At 40.2% G+C, this 22,465-nt stretch overlaps 1 protein-coding gene across 1 annotated transcript in view; it reads left to right on the forward strand.

Moving 5' to 3' along the window:
* Positions 1–22,465, forward strand: part of ppp1r16b (protein phosphatase 1, regulatory subunit 16B) — a 143,078-nt gene that overhangs the window by 98,712 nt on the left and 21,901 nt on the right. The window contains exons 4-6 of the mRNA XM_077013718.1: positions 4,437–4,582; positions 4,654–4,757; positions 14,600–14,724. Coding sequence (XP_076869833.1) covers positions 4,437–4,582; positions 4,654–4,757; positions 14,600–14,724 — 375 coding nt within the window. The remainder of the gene's footprint in view (positions 1–4,436; positions 4,583–4,653; positions 4,758–14,599; positions 14,725–22,465) is intronic.

Below are 22,465 nucleotides of genomic sequence, written 5' to 3' on the forward strand. Positions count from 1 at the left end.
AAATATCTGACATAGCTTTCTGTATCCTTCCCCTAAACCATGACTGTGAACAATCTTTGTTTTCAGGTCATTTGAAAGTGGTTTTGAATCTCCCATGCTGTGACTCTTCAGAGAAGATGCAAAGAGGAGAAAAACTTACAATTGCCACCCTTAACTACCCTTTCTCATAATTGTAGTCACCTGTGAATGGAGGTCAAGGGTCACTGACCATACCAAACCAAATTTGAGTTCAAATAATTAGTTCTAAAGGTTTTGAAATCAATAAAATGACAACAGTGCCCAAACTGCCTATTTTTGTTTAGACAATTATTGCACACTTTCTGTAAATCATATAAACTTCATTTCACTTCTAAAATATCACTGTGTTTGTCCCCTATATGTTATATTTTGCACCCCACTGTAAATGCCATTTTGTGATTGGTTCACAGAGAATGGCAAAAGTTAAAGAAAAATAGCCTTTGCTTGATTTGCTCTTGGGTGGGGAGGGGGGTTGAGACAGGCCTATTGAGCCCTGGCTGCTCCATGCTTTGCTTGCATGCTTCTAAACAAAGTCTACAATTTTTGTTTGTTGTTTACCTTTTATAAAATCCTGTATTTTTTGGTGGTTTTTCATTGTTTTTTTCTAGTTTATGTATTACTAATGTTGTTTTTCCTTGTTTTGTTGTTTCCTATTTATTTATTATTAAATCTCGTAAGCTGGGGTACATAAAACACCCGTGTTAGAGACCAAATACTGCATTATGTGGACTATACTGTTTAACAATTTGAATTGATTATAATCGCATTAAAGATTTTTTTAAATGCTGGTAGCATACTTATTGCACTTCTGAGCAAGTGCAAACTGCAAGTGCCCTATCTTACTTATTGTGGCTACAGTGTACAGTAGCCATGTCCACCCTAAATACATCGCTTTGTGTTTTTTCCTTCGTCTTTGTCTTTGCTCGCTCAATCTCTCTGTTCTACCAGATATACAAACGGCATGCTGTTGTCTCTACCCAGCACTTTCACTGCAGTACACAGTGGCGTAAATGCATTCATATTATGTCTGGCAAGCTATCATATAAATTTTATTAACACCTGAAATTTACATGCAACTTTAGTGATGAAAACTGTGATGAGTGATGAAGTCTTCAGTGCTCAATACAAGTGTAACACAATACAAGTTAATCTTGGTGACGCATTCAAATCACGCTTTTATGTATTTGTATTAGTAAATACAAATCCATCTTGATGCATTCTGGACAACACTGAAGGATTCCCCTAAACTGAAATGTACTTAATCTTAAACTAGCTAGATTGCAAACCAAAATAACAATAGATAAGAGTGACATTAGTACCTGGAATGCTTCAAAGAGTATAGATGTATCATTTCAGTTTGGGCTCAGGAGTACTCTACTGGTGAATAAATGTGGAAAAATTGAAAAGATATGAATACATTTTACTGTATGACACATTATGGCCCATGGCCTGCCACTTACTCCTCCCTCGGGGCTGCCTGTGTGTGTGTGTGTGTTTGTGGCTGTGGTTCTGTGTGTGTGTGTGTGTGTTCATCTTTTGACCTGTTACCTGGCTCGTTATTGTTGTTTTGCACTTGTTCCTCATTTATGTATTTAATGTGTCAATATTGTGCCTGTTCATCATTAAGCGCTAAACACACTATTCGAATAAACATTCTGAGTGTAAACTACACCTCGGTCTTGGCATCCTCCCTCATCCTCGCATCACAGATATTTTATCGGGATGTTATGTGATAGACCAACACAAAGTGGCAAATTCTGAAGTGAAAAGAAAATTATACTTCGTCTTCAATTTCAAATATAAATGTAGAAAGTGTCGTGTGCATTTGTATTCAGCCCCCCCTGAGTCAACACTTTGTAGGACCACATTTTGCTGCAATTACAGCTGTAAATCCTTTGTGCAAATCTCTACCAGCTTTGCACATCTGGGGGCGGGAAATCTTACCCATTCTTATTGGCAAAATAGCTCAAGCCAAGTCAGATAGAATGGAGAGCATCATTGAAGAAGTAATTTTCAAGTCTTGCTACAGATTGTCAATGGGATGTAGGTCTGGATTTTTTGGGCTCGGGAGAATAATAGTTAGGTTGCACTATTTTGAGGACTATGCTCGGATTCTCAAAGAGGCAAGGAATCGTCCGCGGCTCACCTCTTCTAGCATGACGAGAGCAGCCTTCAATTCAATCAGAAGGAAACTTCGTTCAATGGACGGGGTCAAATATGGCATGTTTTACCCAGCTCGACTTTATATCACATATAAGGGCGAATCGCAGGACTTCATTTCTGCTACTGAGGCTGAGCGCCTCATCTCTTCAGTCAGTCACCAGGCATTGAAGTTTTTTTTTTTGTTTCTTTCATGCCTTTTGCCTGCATCCCCTCCATGCTGTTCGAAAGTGAATAATCATGTGCATGGAGCGGGGAAAGTAGAGGGTATAAAATGGTGACTAAGATAATTACAACGGTGATTATACTAAAATTTAAACATGGAGTGGAGGGGGAGAGGGAATGGAAGCGTTTAGAAAAATAATTTATAGCTGTGTTGAGCCATGAGACACTATTTGCAGTATGTTATGGACAGTGATGTCAGTAACACGTTACTCTAATACACGGTTTTCAGTAACGAGTAATATAACGAGTTACTATTTCCAGTCAAGTAATCAGATTAAAGTTACTTATCCAAGTAACTGTGCGTTACTATTTTTAATTTCCTTAGTAAAAATATATGTTTTTGCTTTCTTCTTGGCTCAGTTATACTTTTGCGTCTGACCGTAGCACTCGACTCCGCACGAACCTGTGAGAGTTCACGTCATTCTGTGCAGTGTTGTCCGTAACGATATGTGGTAGTGTAAAGAAATACACCTCAAAATGTAATACACATGTGAAGGGGGGTGTACGGGGGGGTCAGTGGACCCTGTATGAAATACACATGTGAAGGGGGGTGTACGGGGGGGTCAGTGGACCCTGTATGTAACTTAGGGGTGTATTCAACTAAGGATTTTCATAGTCGAATCTGATTCGTCAGCTTTTGCCTTTAGTCGACTAATAGTCGAATCGGGTTTATTTATTTATTTTTTATTTAGAGCATCTTAAACGGGATCCCGTTCTCATTCAGGACTTTTTTCCTCTTCAAAGTAAAAACCTAAAACACTCAGATAAATGAATAAATACGATAGGTTGGCTTTATTCAGCTTTTATTTATTTACTTATTTTTTATGAAACGTTAGAGAACATTAACCGTCAGTGCGCATTGCGCATATCGAACTGTCAGACAGGCACTGTGCAAAATGTCAAAAATATTTTAAATAAAATATGCCTGCCTGAAAATATAAAAAAATTGACACACAACAGCAAAAAAATATAAGGAAAGGTTCAAATAACGGTGTTTAAAAGCAAACAACAAAAAATGTTTATAGGTTTACTTGCCGAGACGCACCGCGAGAGACGAGATGACACGACCCAAACGACTGAACTGGGTTTTTTTCGCCTTACGCGTTTTAAATGGTATGCCATGTTGGTTGTTGTCGTGCGAAATGAAAGACGTTGATGACATAACTTGCACTTTACTCATCTTTATCTTTTTCAAAATACTTTTGAAGTTTTTTAGTAGCCAATATAATCTCGGTAGATGCTGCGTATTCTGCGTGTTCAGCTCCGCTCGTTTGGATTGTGCAACTGCAGGGTGTGATTTATTAATGTGTAGTAAGGAAGATGCCTATTGTTAATGCGCAAACACCATTTTTAAATATTTATTAACAGAAATTAGGATGATTTTATTTGACAAAAGGCTATATATAACGAAAACAAAGACATTTCATGTAACAACTAATGCTTAGCTGCATCCTTGGGCACCTCCACGCAGTTAGAATGGTACATTCGACTATGACGTTCATAGTCGACTAGGGGGTATAGTCGACTATAGTCGAATCAGCGACTATTGCAGGTCACCCCTATATGTAATACACATGTGAAGGGGGGTGTGGGGGGGGTCAGTGGACCCTGGACCCTGTATGTAATACACATGTGAAGGGGGGTGTACGGGGGGAGTCAGTGGACCCTGTATGTAATACACATGTGAAGGGGGGTGTACGGGGGGGGGGGGGGGGGGGGGGGGGGGTCAGTGGACCCTGTATGTAATACACATGTGAAGGGGGGGGGGGGGGGGTTATTGAAAATATTTTCTGATTTATGTTGCTCACGGAAAATGAGCCAAGGACCAATGAATCTCAGTTTGAAAAAAAAACAAGTGTGCTGATTTTTTAAAAATGGGTCCCACAGACCCATAGACCTTTTAAAGTAGATATTTTTGGACCCACCATCCAGCCATATATCTGATTTTGTCAAGAAAGGTATAGTATGTTGTTATGCTTGTATGCTTCTCTTTGACGCACATTCTCTCTCTTGTTCTTCCTATACTACCCCAGTGTTGTATAGATAACTATGAAGAGATGGTTCAGCTGTTGTTGGTTCGAGGTGCAAGTGTTAATGCTCAGGATAATGAGCTGTGGACACCACTTCATGCTGCAGCTACATGTGGACATACTGGGCTTGTCAAGATCCTCATCCAACAGTGAGTGTATAAATAGGTGGGTGGGTGGGTGGGCAAAATGTCATTATTTGCAAATCTTATCTTCTCTGCAGTGGTGCTGACCTACTAGCTGTCAATTCTGATGGTAACATGCCCTATGACCTTTGTGAAGATGATCCCACACTTGACATCATTGAAACAGCCATGGCCAATCGAGGTGAGATAAAATTGTAGTAACTTCTAGCAGCCTCAATCACAACAAGTCATATTGTTTTATTTCTAATTTCATGTTGCAAATTTCCCTGTTGCGGCATTATTAAAGGATTATCTTATGTTTTATTCATTAACATTATTTATACGAAATACTGTACAAATTAAATATCAGGTGAGTCATATTTATATCTGTTTGTGTATTAGATATACATATTCAACGAATGGCCAGTTTATTGCAGACACCCATCTAGTATCAGTGTTAAACCTCATCATGTTAAACCTCCTTGGATTTTCAGAATCGCAGGAGTTCATCATGGTATAGATTCCACTAGGTTTTGAAATTGTTCCACAGTAGTCTTTGCCTATGTGAACAGGATTGCTTCTTGCAATTGCCTTAAATTACATGGAGGTACTGATATGCTATAGATTCATCTGAGAGATGCTCTATTGGATTGAGTCCTGGAGACTGTGAAGACCAGAAAAGGAAAACCTGCTTCTGAAGCTAGTCCATGACAATGCAAGTTTTCTGGCATGATGCATTGGCCTGCTGAAAGTGTCCTCATGCCTTAGGGTGAACAGCTGCCAAGAAGGGATCAAGTTGGTTGGCAACAATGCCAAACATCCATCAATGATATCAGAGTGCCAAAAGGTTGCCAAGAAAACATTTATCACACCTGTGCTCCACCTCCAAAAAAAAGGTTTTGATTTTGGAGATTTAAAGTGTAAATGTATACTGGTGATGTAAAATCTGTCATGCTCTGTTTTTTTCTGATACAGCAGGGTGTTGTTTGATAAAAGAAATAATATTGAGCTTGTACATGAAAGTACTCAAGAAATCCACAGTAATGTCCACATGGTGTCCAAGGCCTCTTCAAAGTGCCACGCCTTTATCCAAACGTGCCACACCCTTATCCAAGACGTTGACCACTATACATCAAGAGCATGCAACATTTTTTTTTTACTAAAACAAAATAATATCTCACAGAAAATCCAGAAAGTTAATTACCTATAGCTTCATTATTAATTGGCCAAAAGATGATACAGCTTCCAAGAGGCTAGCTAAGGCATGGGCGTGGTAGTGGGGGGCAAAGTGGACCTGACTACCCAGGGCCCCAGTAGGGAGAGGGGCCCATTTTGCTCATGTGCCTCTTTTACTGGCATTTATAGGGGCCCACTGATATTGAGAGTGTACAAGGCCCAGAATTAGCTGTTACGCCACTGGCTAAGATAACCATGCCAAGAGGCTAAACGATGCTGAGGAAAATACTACAGTACATTCAAAACCACCACCCCCCAGACCAATAAAAACTACGGAATTCAAAAGTTAACAGATGCTGCTTTGCAATTCAAGAACATATAAGGTAAAACGACGCTGCGATGTCGCTGATAGGTCGAGAATTGTTTGTTGTTCGCAGCAAAGAAGAGGATTACACGTTTATATAAAGATGTTGTGAGCAAGCAAATAAAGGTATTTACCAACATTCCATATGCTGTTTGAAAGTGTGATACGGATGTTTTGATAGTAAGTGAATTTTAGGCGACAAAACATGGTCATCTTACTTTACGTAGACTTTTTAAAGGGCAATTTAAAGGGTGAGTCAAGTAGCATGTGTAAACCACATGTTGTAAACACGGTGTGTTCAGAACGGGATTTCTCGCAAACAGTTGCGTGTACATGGCTGAAAATCGGTATGCAGGACGTTTTACTAGTTCTAAAAAATACAATGTGTTGTGTTTGTGTTTTAAAAATTGTCTGCGATATTTATTATTTTTTGTGGATAAACAGATTTTGCCCGGCGACGGGATTGCTAGGGGCACTATTGCATGGGTTAAAGCCCATCCGTGCTAAGGAACAATAAGTTGTGCATTCAGACATGGTAATCGATGTTCCAGCATTGTATTTGGATGCAGTTTGCTTGTGCATTGCCTGTTCATCAGAATCATTCTGGATTCTTCATTGGATGTTTTCCTCAGCCATACCATTCTCTTGACACAAACTTTTCAACATTGGCAGGTTTTTTTTTTATACTGACCCCAACTAGTGTAGCAACGATGACCAAGCCTCATTCAAAGTCACTTAGATCACTTGATTTTCCTATTCTAATGTTGATTAAAACTTAAATTGGAGCCTCAATCATGAATGGGCAGGTGTCTATATTACATTACCCATTACATATTGAGGATTTCGGACCAAACTGCATATCAGTTTGACATTATTTTTTATGTAACAGATTTTTTTTAAATCATCAGTTATACGCTAGTAGGAATTCAGAAATTGAGTATAGTTCCAACTCTTGAAGAGTCTTGGCAAAACTGTGTAATATTTCATTCATGTGGGGGTGAACATGCATTCAAACACAAGTGTGTTTGATCACTAGGGTTGCAGCGGTAACCAGTTTCACGGTATACCACGGTATTAAAATGCACGGTTATCATACCATGTGCGTTTACTTATTACCGGTAAAAGGCAAGCCAGCGGAGAAACTCATCTGCGCATGCTTTGCAGGGTTCATACACCTTTATAAGGTGGAATTCAAGCACTTGTACGTAACTTTAAAGGTCCAGTTTAATATTTCCCAGCACGTTAAACTTGATTAAGTTAAAAATGTATGCATATACTCGAAATAAATCGCTTCATCACATTATGTAATGGTTGGGGGGGGGGGGGGGGGGCACATGAAACTTTCTTGTCCTGGGCCCCAGCAAGACTGTCAACGGGCCTGTCTATATGTATATACAAATAAAATAGAATAGCAGCACAAATAAATATCAGTAAAGTGACAGTGTTATCAGGTAGTCCGGTAGTAGTGCACAGATGGCATGTAGCTCAGCCATTGCCTGCCCTCGTCCAAGGTGTCGAGTTCAACAGTCTGATGGTTTGGGGGGAAAAGCTGTGGCAAAACCTGGTGGTCCTGCACTGAATACTCCTGAATCTTTTGCCAGAAGCCAGCAGCGAGAATAGTTCACAGTGAGGATGTGAGGGGTCTCCGATGATGTTGAGTGCTCGGAATATGCAGCGCACTGGTGCGAGGTCCTGGATAGGTTGAAGAGAAGACCTGATGATCTTCTCCGCTGTCCTCATCACTCTCCTCACATTCTTCCAGTCAGAGGCACTGCAGCTTCCACACCACACAGAGATGCAGCTGATCAGAATGCTCTCTACTGTGCTAATGTTGGAACTGTAGAACCACCCTGCGACCACGGACTTATGCTAACGGAGGATGGGTTCCCTTTTAAGTCTTGGTCCTCCCGAGGTTTCTTCCTAATCCCCACCATCATAGGGAGTTTTTCCTCGTCACTGTCGCCTTTGGCTTGCTCATTAGGCTGAGGTGGGGGCGGGGGGCTGCTTTGAAAGCATTCAGGTTGGTATAAGCCAGATCTAGTGATCTCATACCTCTGGTTGCACAGTCCACATGCTGGTGGAAGTTTGGAAGAACTGTCTTAATATTCGCCTGGTTGAAATCCCCAGCAACAAGGAAAAAGCCTTCAGGGTGGGCTCACTGCAGCTGACTGATGGTACGGTAGAGAACACTCATGGCGTCCTTAGTATTTGCATCAGGAGGCACATAAACAGCAGTGATGGAAACTAGGTTAATCTCCCTTGGCAGATAGAATGGTGTGCAGATTAGTCATGAACTCGATGTCCAGTGAACAATGGCTTGAGATAGACTTAGCATTCCTGCACCAGTTATCATTTATGTAGATACACAAACCTCCGCCTCGAGATTTACTGCTGAGAGTGCAGCTCCTATCAGCACAGAAAGTAGTTAGCACCTCGATGCTAACAGCGTTGTCCTGGATTGATGAGTTAAGCCATGTCTCTGTCAGAATTATTGCATAGCAGTTCCTCATCTCTCGATTTGTGGTTAGATACAGCTGTAGAAAATCCAATTTGTTCTCCAGGAAGCGAATGTTGGCGAGAAAGACGGATGGAAGTGGTGATCCGCTAAAGGCATCAATGAGTGCAGCTATGGTAATAGATTCCATAGTTTGCATAATTTGGTAGCAAGGCGGCTGATGAATACCATCGTTCAAACACAACTCATACGTTATGAGGCTCTGGTCAGAAACAGCCTCACTCTGAGAAAGTACTGCTAAACTGGATATGTCAATACCAAATAAGACCAAGTCTAAAGTATGACTAGAATTATGCGTAGGACCCACCACATTGAGTGATATCTATTGAATTGCTTGAAAGTTTATGATAAAAGTGTTGTGTAGATTTTCAAAGTGGATATTAAAGTCGCCAACTATAATCATCAGCTGATAGCACTAAATGAGACAGGAAGTTCGAAAACTCCTGCAAAAAAAAAAAAAACTCCAGGAACCAGTAGGATGGTAAATTGTAATTAACATAAACGACTGTGTCGCTTTCTTAGTTGAAGATAAATTTGAAACAGTGAGAATGAGATTTTCAAAAGAATGAAAACCCCTTTGTGCAGAGACCATTTTCAGCCCATTTTGAGACATTTTTGAGCCTCTTGTACTAGTATACTTTAACAGTAGTTGTACATATAGGAAAATTATCATTCAGGGCTCAATTTGAAGTAGACAGTTGAAAACAAATAAGCAGTTTTGATTTTGGGGATGTATAGTGTGTATATGGTGATGTGGATTTTTTTTTTCTATTATATCATCTCTGATTCAATAGGGTCTGACAAAATAAAAAATATTGAGCACTTACAGTCCCTGACATAAGTTCTGTCGCTTATCCATGTTGTGGAATCAAAAGCCTATAACCTGACTTTAAATTCATCGATTGGTTTTCGAAATGAGATTTAATTTACAAAAATAAAGTTGCTTTACTGCAGAAATATTTATCATTTAATGAACACAGAAAGGTCAGATTTTGGCAAGACAAAAGTTGTCGCCCACAGAAAGTAAGGTGAAAATCAAACATATTTCACTTCATATACAAATATATGCTTCATAATGTGACGGGCAGGGGTGAGCAACTAAAAGGAAGCGATCACGCCAAGTCTCAGGGAAAAAGGATGGTTTAATAGAAAGTGTGCAAACCAAAAACCCGTGCAATATCTCCAAATTCAGGATATAATGACCAGCTGTCAACTGGTACAAAGACAAGACATATATAGGCAAACAAACGACCCTCAGGTGAGACGGATCACGGGCTCCGCCCACCTGAGGGACGCACATGACGTCACAAAACAACAACAACAACAGCCGCTGTGGACGGAGGCGGCCGGTAGGGGGCCGCCTCACCGTGACACATAACACTGGTGAATGACGTTGTGGTGCTATTAGAGCCGTATTTAATAGCACAAAAAATCTGCCAAAATCTGACCTTTCTGTGTTAATTAAATGATCAGTATTTCTGCAGTAAAGCAAATAAATTTTTGTAAATGAAATCTCATTTGGGAGAGTTTCAGCTTTCATATGAGTCATTTCTATAACCAATCGTATCGATTTAGCGACAGAACTTATGTCAGGGACTGTACAATGCAAGTATTGAAGATACACAACATTGCACATTAAATGTCCCAAAGAATGTCCATAGTACCACACCCTTGTCCAAATATGGCACACCCTGATCCAAGACATTGGCCCATCATCAAAAACATGCAACAATTATTATTTTTATTTTTTTGCTAAAATAAAAAAACAACAATGTTGGGACATCTTACGGAAAGACCAGAAAATTCCAAATGAATTTATAATATAACATGAAAGTAATATAATAATAATAATATGGACAAGAGATGTCCAAGAGTCTAAGAGGCTAGTTAAGCTAACCATGCTTGTTAAGACCTTAAACGATGTAGAGGAAGTACTACAGTACTTAAATGCTCTAATACTGTTCATCATCTAAAATTTAGTGATATTTAGTATGAATTCTCTTGTGCACAATTGTTTATTCATACTCACAAACACAAACGAGTCCTTTGTAGATCTTCGTAGCTGTTGTTCATGCTAACTTCCAGTTCAATGCAGTACCCAAACAACACGACATAAGCTCCGTGGAGCCTTTTTTTTCTATGATCAAAATATCAGCTAACAAAATAATGAATGACTGCATCAGTTTAACCAAACAGTCAATCGCATGTGTTCTGGAGAGCTTAGCTTAGCTTAGCCTATCTTAGGTTAGCATATCTTAGGTCCCCCTTTCACACCTCGCCAGGCAGAGGTGAGAAAAGTCATTCAAAGTCACCACCTAACTCGGATCCAGTAAAAATGATGGAATTCAAGATTAGACAGATGACATAACACAACGCTGCAATATCGCTGATAGTTCGAGAAGTTTTGTTGTTCTCAGCAAAGGAGAGGATTATGCAATTGTTTATAATTAAGTAAGCAAGCAAATAAAGGTATTTACCGTTTTTTTTTTTTTACTGTTTTGGAGTGTGATATTGAAGCTTTGCTAGTATATGAATTTTAGCAATGTTAGTAAACCTGCCTTTTAAACGGACTTTCTCGCGAAAGTGAAAGATTTCTCACGAACGGCTGTATGTAGACGACTGAAAATCAATATGCATGTAGATGGGATAGGAATTTTTTTATTTATCTGGTTTGTTATGAATTCCGTTAATGTTTAAACCTAGTGGATATGTTACTTGAAATGAGAGCAGCACCAGTAGTATTCAAGAGGGGTGAATGTCGTCCTGCTTCAAAATGCCAGGCCTGCTCTCAAAACATGTCCAGTTGTCTATATAACACACTGTGTTTTCGAGCACCATTTAGACATCCAGCAGTGTAATGCCCATAACCTGCTGTAGGTTTCAGTGCCATGCCAAAGTGGAATGCAGCCCGAGCATAAAACATCATCTCACACACTTCTTTAACGTTATCTTTAGTAATCTCTGACTGTCTCAACCCCACATCATTGGTGCCATCGTGTATAACTATCTTGGAGTATTGATGTTTAGCCAGCACCTTTAGGTTAGACCTGATATCAGGCACTCTAGAGGCATGAATGGCCTTTAGGGCTCATCACTCAGATCTTTCCCAGTAAAGATGGAAAAGTAAAAAAAAAGTGGAGATCAAAGTGGAAGTGAAGTTGAGTGTGGTGTTACAAGTTCAATATAACCTTTAATGTTTTCATCCTAGTGAATAGCACCATCTTGTGGTGAGTCTTAGAATATGTCTGTTTCTGTTTTCTGTTAAAACTGAGGACATACAGGAAGTTGACCTCAGTACGGAGCCCGTAAGGTGACATCATATAAAAAAAACAATAAGGTGTGGCCACGCCTTATTAACTTGTGGGAACGACTTATTAATGCATGGGAACGAGATATTTAAGGTGTGGGAACGAGATAATTAACGCATGGGAACGAGATCATTAGGGCGTGGGAACGAGATACTAATTGCCTTTCACAACAAAGTTTTTTTTTTCACAGCAAAGCAAGCAACTCCCAGGGATGTTTGCTAACTGACTGCCCAAGGAAGGTAAACCTGGCTTTATATAAAGTAATACTTAATTATCTCATAACAAGTCGTTCCCGCACGTTAATTATCTCGTTCCCACACGTTAATGATCTCCTTCCCACGCCTTAAATATCTCGTTCCCATGCGTTAATAAGTCATTTCCATGCGTTAATAAGGCGTGGCCACTCGTTATTATATTTTTTACATGATGTCACCTTACGGGCTCCGTACCTCAGCACATGTTTGCTATAGCACATGATAGAGAAGTCAGCCATTTCCAGTTCATCCACTTCAGATCTGTTTTCATCCTGCTCGTTGGTGGCGTCCTCTGTATGTATCAACATATATTTTCTGTTTATTCATAAATCTATATCAGTATATGTTAATATATTTGTTTCGTAATATTGTTGACAGTGTCAGCTAAATTGCTAAATTGATGACTGCGTTAAATCCCATTTCTTAGAATGTGAACTATACATATACTGGTCTCTGTAATTAGAGAGAACGCTTGTTTATTATAAACGTGTAGCTAAGCATACAATCAGGTTAATGCTTTACTGTACTTTTCAGTTTCACCCTTTTCAAATAATTAACGCTAGAAGTGCTGCGCCTCATTTACATACTTATACCTAGAAGCACAGAGGGCCGATCATTTGACCGCTTACACCACCTACTACTAGCGCCATGTTGTTTTCACCTACTTAAAGCACACCTCTGACGGTCAAAAGACCGCTGAGTCTTTACACAAGAAAGCTGGTACTGACACATCATTAACACTAGATGGCGTTTTGCAAAAAAAAAAGAATGAGCCGCCCAAACAAAATATTCATAATGGTGACATTTGCACGTAACGTCAAAATGTTAATGAATTAATGTGACAAAATAACCTTTTAGAATCAGGTCCTTGTGACCTTGTTTTCAGTAGCTTCCCCATTGTCAGTTTTGTTTAGTTTCATATTGCATTTCCTGGTTTGTGCGAAAAGATAAATACAAAATATTGTTTTAGTTTAGTTTCTTGGTTAGTGTAATAGTTTGCTTATTTGTTTGTGTTATTCTGTTGGCATATATGTCACTAGATTAACATCTAGTTCATACGGCACACCACTAACCCACTGGCCCGCACCCCCCACTGTGAAGCGTTCACGTCTTTTGTCTTGCTAATGCAGCAGACTGCGCTTGTTCAATACTCAAAGTACCAAACGTGAAGCCCGGACACCAAGCCAAAGCAAGTTTATTTGTATACTCAATGAATGTTACGCCATTTCAAGTTTTAATGTCTAAAAGTTGTGTATGTTAGTGAATTGCAGGCTATGGTGAACATAACACAGGTTTGCCAACTCTCACGCAATGAGCGTGAGACACACGCATTTGACCGTCTTCACACGCTCTCATGCCACACTTCCGATTTCTCACGCTGAAAAAAATCTAGTTTATTTACCTCTGATCCACATCTATGATTCAATGAGTTACTACTTCACCAACCACTGGCGATATAATACAGTTGTTTGAAGATGTTTCCATCAAAGTATGGAGGTTCACAAGCAGCGTTATCACCATTCTGCGATTTACATTCTCTTTAGCTTATATTGCATAAGTTTCGTTTCCCAAGCTCAAGTTAAGTTCCCTTTATGTTTTGAATTGTGAACTCGAGAATAAACCTCCGTCGCTCTGGTTAGTGTTCATGCACTGTTTAAACAATATTTGTGTATTTATTACAGCCAGGTTTAGGAGGTTGTAGAACACCGCTACAGGCCAACAACGGGTGCCTCCCTTCCCTCTTTAGCCTGAGATTTCCAAGATTTCAAGCAAACTGTGTTGCTGTTCGATCACCCAAATCGAGTTTTCAAGCAAACTGTGTTGCTGTTCGATCACCCAAATCGAGTTTTCAAGCAAACTGCGTTGCTGATCGATCACCCAAACCGAGATTTCAAGCAAACTGTGTTGCTGTGTTTTCACTCAAACTTTGTAGCCGCCCCAACTTCATTTATAGCTCGCATTGCCTCATGAACGCTATTGTGAATAATTATAGCCCATGCTATAATCTTATCTTTTACACTGTTCGCAAAGGTACGCATTTACATTTTTCTTTACACACACTTAGTTTAATTTTGTTTTGAAAACTATTGCTCTTTATTTATACTAAATATTAAATGACATACAAATCTTTGCGACACCCGCTGGCAGAAAAGAGAATCACAGTCTTGAAATGTAGGCGACAACGGCAATATTACAGAGATACGAGCGAAATTTATTTAAACTAGCCTGTACAGGCTTTCTTAATAATGCTAGTTTATTAAAAGGACAATTCTGGGAAAAGTCGATGCAACAACACCTTCCCAGGAATTTAGGTATTTTGCCCAATTCTAGTTAAAGCAGTAGAACTACAATTTATTTATTGAAATAGGAGTGTATGTGGAGAGCTCCATTTAATGCTTACTATTTTGTCTTCCTTATAAATGGCAGGAATTACCCAAGACATGATAAATGAAACTCGAGCAGCAGCAGAGAGGAAGATGGTTGGAGATATCCAGAATCTTCTACATGACGGAAAGGACATCAATCAGCCTGACTCACAGGGAGCTACTCTGGTAAATAAGCAGGTTGTGTGTATTGGGTCAGGCATTAATCTCCAAAATGACACTTGCTGCCATAGTATGCATATACAATTCTAAATAGATATTTAAATTGTTTTGAAATTACACATTGACCAATATGCATTCTTGAATATACTAAAGCCTCAAACTTGTGTGGCTGATTAGTACATGTTTGCACTGGTACATTGTTTAAAAAAAAACTGAAAGCTGTGGTTGAAAAGGTCTGCGGTTGAAAAAAAGCATGTGAACATTTTTACAGAACAACCTGTAAATTGCGCAGCAGCTATATATTTGCTAAATTGGCATAATCACAGTGCTAAAGTTTAATGTTGAATGTATTGTTCCAGTAATATTTACATTCATCGCTTGTATTTTAAATGGAATCCAATTTAATTTAACTGAAAGATATAAAAGTAACATGATTTAGAATCATCTGTAGAAGCTTCAACTGATTTAACAGCTTTAACTGATTTTTTCTTGCCAGTTCTACTTTTTGTTAGTCTTTTACATTTTATTTCTATACATTACAGGAACATTGATAGGACACCTACATATACCTTTCAATTAAACTCCACACCTTTCATAGATGTTTGGGTTACATTTTACACATTTCTGGTAAATAAACTGTCCACAAATTTAGCAATTAAAAAAAGAAAAGCTACATATGAGGTACTGTACTGAAATACCTTTTAAAATAATCTGAGAATAGTATACATTACCAAGTAACATAATACAGGAAGATGATAAAATCCTGCACCTAACATCTGGAGTCATGCAACGGGCTTAACTAGGATGTATTAACCAACCAACGACTATGATCTAATGATACCTACTACTATGCTCATGACCCATCGTCTCAACTACCCAGTACTACTAAGAAGACAAGATAGATTTCACACACCCTATGCACACACTAGTTGCTTGAACAGAACACAGCAGCAGCTACAATCTGATACTGGCTTGACAAGGATCCAGAAGCACAGCGCACTATGTTCATGGTCCATTGCCTCAACTGCCAAGTACTCAGACCACCAAACAAAGCTGGACTGACCTTCAACACAAAGTGACAAGGACACACACAATACCTTGCAAGCTTTTCCTTGGGGTCATCAGGAAGGCACCTCCCTTCGTTGGTGTTTCGATGAATTGAGCCCCCAACACCTCCAGAAGGCTCATCAGTGGAGTCTGGCGTCCCAGACCCACCCCCCTCCAAGCTCACAATGTAGCCCATCACAAAATTACCAACAACCCTGCTACCAATATCACACCAAACAATTTATCTTTTCAAGTACTATCCTTACCCCACCTAACCTCAGCCCTTCTTAGCCACACCCACTGACTAGATCTCTCAGCTACCGCTGACAACTCCTTTAACACTGCCTCTCATCACTCTCATCACACAGCCTCTAAATCCAAACTCAGCCAGTAGTCTTGTGGCAGACTTCACCACAAAACCCTAGCCCCTACCTCTACAGGTCTAATATGTGCTTGCCAGCCCCGCTCTCTTACCTCAGCCACCAAATCTGCATACTTCAACCTTTTCCTTTCATATGCTGCATCAACTTCATCTTCAAATGGAACAGTTAGCTCTATGAAATACACTATCCGCTTACTTTCAGAATACAACACATCTGGCCTCAAGTTTGTGACTACAATACACTCTGGGACCTGCAATTTACAGCCTACATCAACCAACAGCTTCCAATATCTTTCATCAGCCCACTTACCACAAACTTTTGAAAACTGTGCTGGCTCCTTGCTATGCTCCCCCTCACACACAAACCTAATTACTCTATTGGAACTAGCAACTGGCATGTCATTAACTTCCAACCGCTTCTTATCAAGTGCACCTGCCAATGATTTGAGTACCTGATTATGCCTCCATGTATAACGTCCCTGTGACAAACTGACCTTGCATGCTGACAGGATGTGCTTCAATGTACCACTTCCTGCACATAGCTTACAAGTTGGATTCTCACCTAACCACTGCCCAGGGTTTTGTGGAGTTGAAAGCACATCATAAGTAGCTCCCACCAGAAACTTTATACGACTTGCATCCAATGCCCACAACTCTCGCCAGGTGATTCTCCTCTTCTCTACACTTTCCCATTTCATCCACTGACCCTGCTTACTCTGTCCTGCAGCTTTTGCCCATCTTACTTCCTCCTCCTGCTCTCAAATAAAACCAGTCACCATTTGCCTTCTCTTGGGTGATGTGGCCTTGGTGAATGCTCTCCATGTATCACCTGACCCTAGTCCTGCCCTCCCATTTTGCACCTGCCCTACAACATCTCTATGCTCCAATGCCCTCTTTGCTGCCTGAGTTGCTGCCACTTTCTTCCTGTACGTGTCACTGGTGCCGCTGCTTTGATCAGTGCATCTTTCGACCCTATTAAAAACATTTCTCTGCCTACCTTGGCACATTTAAACTCCTCAACTAAGCTTGTTAGTGGCAATTCTAGCACTCCTCTCCCAAACCATGCCACACTACTAAGACAATGTGGAACCCCAAGCCATTTTCTTACAGCCTTATTAACAATCCTTTCTAGCCTCTCAACTTCAGTCATCGGAATATCATACACTGTCAGTGGCCACCTTAGACAAGGCAACAATCCAAACCGCAAGCACCACAACCTTTCTGTGTTCATTAAATGATCAATATTTCTGGAGTAAAGCAAATTTATTTTCGTAAATTAAATCTCATTTGGGAGGGTTTCAGCTTTCATATGAGTCATTTCGAAAACCAATCGATGAATTTAAAGTCAGGTTATAAGCTTTTGTTTCCACAACATGGAAAAGCGACAGAACTTATGTCAGGGACTGTACTTCATTAAAATTATAATGGGGAGCAAGTGACACTAGTGATTGTCTTACTGGAAATGAATTGACCCTGGTTAGGAATGAGGTTAATAAACAGAAAAGTAAGTAAGAAACAGAGAAACAGTAAAGATAGAAACAGAGAGAAACGGATAAACAGAAAAGAAAAATGGATATGGCTGGAATGTCTTTCATCCTAGAAATGTCTTAATAATTAAGGGGTTATTTGTTTTCTGAATAAATGTAAACCTTATTGTTTATATGTTTGATACATTTCCATATTAAAACATGAATTAATCCTCTTCGAAATATACTCTTCGAATCTTGGATACAGATGGGCCCCCACAATATTTGTCAAAATGTACCTCACCAATTTCTAGGAACATTTTTGAAAAACAATAATGGAGAATTCAAATTCAATAATGGAGAATTCAAAACTCTATGCCAGATTACTCAAGAAGCAAGTGTAACATTCAAAACGTGTCACGTCTCTGTCCACAGAAGACTACACTTCTGTAGATCAAGATTGCCTTAATACAAATTGTCATCTGTATATAAACCCTGCACAACTCACAGACTTTGCGAAGTATTGACAGCTATCTTTGATTGTCTTCATACCAAGTATATATTCTGTTGTCTACCTGCATTCTTACCAGCGTTTTGTCTTTGGATTACTTCTCTGCCTATCCCGTCTGGTTTGTCTGCCTGGTTTCTTCATACTCTACCGCAGAGGTGCCCACACCTTTTCATCTTGCGAGCTACTTGTAAGATGACCAAATGAAAATGATCTACCTACAATAAACATTCTGTTTTTTTAGTTATTATTATTATAGGGCTTGAAAAGATTTTTGAGTCGATAGGATTTATAGATTTTAATGAGTTTAAGTTTAAAAATTTAAACCCCCCCCCATTAAAATGAATGGTGGAATATTCAGAATTTCAAATTAAAACTGCCAGTTAGAGTGTGTGCCGTCATGAAAAATGATAAAAAATCTCCTGGATAAACTGCTGTAAAATCCTTCACCTAGAAGCTCCATTTAAATTTTAAATGGGAGAGACACTTGTTCTTTCTGGCACGCCGAGATAACTAATCATTTGATCCATTACTTTTAGAGTTATGAGCATTTGTTTGGCACTAGGCACAGAAAACTGACACACATACATACAACTCTCTCACAAACACCACACACACACACACACACACACACACACACACACACACACACACACACTTCTCTCATGCACACTCCTCACACACACACATGCATCTCTCACACTCACACCACACTGACACATGCATACCTAAGGAGGTGTTGTCATACACACAATACACACCTTCATGCACATCACACTATACACACTACACACCTTCATACACACAGCATACATTACCACACACCATACACAGCTGAACACATGCAAACCTCTACACACATTACACTCTAGTGCCCCCATACTCAAATAGCGGCCCGCGGGCCTAAAGTGGCCCACGGGCCATCTATTTCTATAGTATTTCCTTCAGGAAGTGCAAGTCTAGTTGCTATTTTATATTGTGTATTCTTTCTTTACTTTTCCCCTTTTCCTTTTAGGATAAATAAAGTATTTTATTTATTTATATTTATAAAGTATTTTTAAGTATCGCTAATTGTAGCGAGAAACACTCGCAGTCCGCAATATCCTTCCAAAGTTGCTGCGTCAAATCCTCAGTCATGGCTTCAGAGCGCCATGTGACTGTATTCCTTGATAGCTGGAGAGCTTTGATTGAAGATTATATTTCAGATTTGTTTTTAAAGTCTCGGAACAAGGAATTAGCGGCTTCAACAAATGCCTCTTTTATCATCTCTCCGTCTTGGAAGGACTTCTTGTGCTTAACAATTAAGTAACACCCGAAATGATGCTTCAGTGGCTGCCTTCGCTTTTGTGTTCAGATGTAAGAAAAATGACTGGTGTCCGGACAACTGGGATTTTAGTTCTTTCACCTTTCTCCTTTTTAGCTCACTTTTCGGAGGAAAGTCAATGTCAAAGTTTTTATGAACAGTCCGAAAATGCCGCTCCACATTTCCCTTCTTTGGAATAGCAACAGCACACTGACAGACACACTTAGAATATGACATAGAAATATAATGAATATGACATAGTGGAAAAACAAATCCTCCTCCCATTCTGTATGGAAGTGGTAAGTTTTAGGCTTCTTACTCAGACCAGCTATGGCACTCATTTTTATACCCTTTGTTGTATTTAGTTTAAATACGCAGCAAAGTAACAAGTTAGCGCAGTTTAACACGCATGCGTAGGTTGTCAGAAGTTCAGACGTCAGATTGGTAACCCTGCATATCAATCAAAAGACGACACTCAGTGCCCCCCTACATTTTAATGTCATGCAATCTACCCTCACTTCCTTCGTGATCGACCAGTAGATTGTGATCAACGCATTGGGCACCCCTGCTCTACCGCATATTGACCCTGGACAGTTTTCTCTGTGCTTTTTCGGATTCTGATTGTGATTCGCTGACGGCCCTTTTGTTATCGTACCCCTGCCTGGCACAACATCACATCTTCCTTCTCATTAAAGTAGGACAAAAGGAGCAGCACCATCACTTTGATGTCTTCAGAGCAACCAATCAGCTCTCCCCTCATCACTTTAAATTTCGTTACAGCCTGTAGAAACCTTTTGTTCCTGTTCACACAAACAGTATTCATATAATTAATGAGCCATTTTGCCTTCAGATTCAAGTTTTTTTAAAGCCCAATTCCAGTAAGTTCCCTAAAATGGATAGCCATGCCAAGTACAAAATGGCCAATAATCCATGAAGTTTTAAATATGTTTACCCCTGGTTGACTTCATTATGCTCTGTGTAGAATAATAATAATAATAATAATAATAATAATAATAATTTTATTTATGAGTTCCTTTCAGGATACTCAAGGACACTTTACATGGTGTACATAACTTAAGACATGGCACATGTTAAATAAATTAAATCAATAAAATACATTACAAATAAAATAAATTAAGAATTCATATAAGCAATCTCAAAAAGATAAGTTTTTAAGTGCTTCTTAAAAACATTAATTGATAGGCAAGTGCGGAGATACAAAGTGATAGAGTTCCATAATTTTGCACCATGAACACTGAAAGCTCTTTGACCGTACAGACTAGAGAGAGCGAGAAGGACAGTATCTGGACAGACTAGAGAGAGTGAGAAGGACAGTATCTGGACAGACTAGAGAGTGCGAGAGGGACAGTATCTGGACAGACTAGAGAGAGCGAGAAGGACAGTATCTGGACAGACTAGAGAGAGAGAAGGACAGTATCTGGACAGACTAGAGAGAGCGAGAAGGACAGTATCTGGACAGACTAGAGAGAGCGAGAGGGACAGTATCTGGACAGACTAGAGAGAGCGAGAAGGACAGTATCTGGACAGCAGACTAGAGAGAGCGAGAGGGACAGTATCTGGACAGCAGACTAGAGAGAGCGAGAGGGGCAGTATCTGGACAGCAGACTAGAGAGAGCGAGAGGGACAGTATCTGGACAGCAGACTAGAGAGAGCGAGAGGGACAGTATCTGGACAGCAGACTAGAGAGAGCGAGAGGGACAGTATCTGGACAGCAGACTAGAGAGAGCGAGAGGGACAGTATCTGGACAGCAGACTAGAGAGAGCGAGAGGGACAGTATCTGGACAGACTAGAGAGAGCGAGAAGGACAGTATCTGGACAGACTAGAGAGAGCGAGAGGGACAGTATCTGGACAGCAGACTAGAGAGAGCGAGAAGGACAGTATCTGGACAGACTAGAGAGAGCGAGAGGGACAGTCTCTGGACAGACTAGAGAGAGCGAGAGGGACAGTATCTGGACAGCAGACTAGAGAGAGCGAGAGGGACAGTATCTGGACAGCAGACTAGAGAGAGCGAGAGGGACAGTATCTGGACAGCAGACTAGAGAGAGCGAGAGGGACAGTATCTGGACAGACTAGAGAGAGCGAGAAGGACAGTATCTGGACAGACTAGAGAGAGCGAGAGGGACAGTATCTGGACAGCAGACTAGAGAGAGCGAGAGGGACAGTATCTGGACAGCAGACTAGAGAGAGCGAGAGGGACAGTATCTGGACAGACTAGAGAGAGCGAGAGGGACAGTATCTGGACAGACTAGAGAGAGCGAGAAGGACAGTATCTGGACAGACTAGAGAGAGCGAGAGGGACAGTATCTGGACAGCAGACTAGAGAGAGCGAGAGGGACAGTATCTGGACAGCAGACTAGAGAGATACTCAGGTGCTAAACCATTCAAACATTTAAAAACCAAGACAAGAGTTTTGTATTGAATGCGATATTGAACTGGGAGCCAATGCAATTCTTTCAGCTTTGGGGTTATGTGTTCCCATGACCTAGTGTGTGTGAGAACTCTTGCTGCTGAATTCTGCACGTACTGTAACTTCTTTAGACTTTTGGATGGGAGCCCAACCAGGACATAGTTACAATAATCAAGTCTTGCTGAAATAACACCATAGGACAGTGTTGTGGTGCCAGATCTGAACTTACCCAGTGATACAAACTGCTGTCTGTTGGTAAGATATGATCTAAACCAGTTAAGAGCTGTACCAGTCACCCCGGTTGATGTCTCAAGTCTGTGCAGGAGTATATCATGGCAGACAAATGCTGCTGTAAGATCTAGTACAGGGGTGGCCAAACCGTCATAGACCAAGAGCCACTTTTCTTACTGTGTTACGGTAAAGAGCCACATCATACATGGGCGAGTGTAATCTGTTGAGCGGGGGGGTGGCGAGTGTAAATTATTAGCTGTGAAGACGGTCAAATGCGTGTTTTCCACTACGCCGGTTTTAAGAGTATTAGCGGCTCGCTAGGCTTGTAAACTAACCGCGCACCACGGAAATGTAGCAGTGTGTCGCCCCGTTTGTGCAGG

Source organism: Brachyhypopomus gauderio, chromosome 8 (genome assembly GCF_052324685.1).
Source record: "Brachyhypopomus gauderio isolate BG-103 chromosome 8, BGAUD_0.2, whole genome shotgun sequence".
NCBI lineage: Eukaryota > Metazoa > Chordata > Actinopteri > Gymnotiformes > Hypopomidae > Brachyhypopomus > Brachyhypopomus gauderio.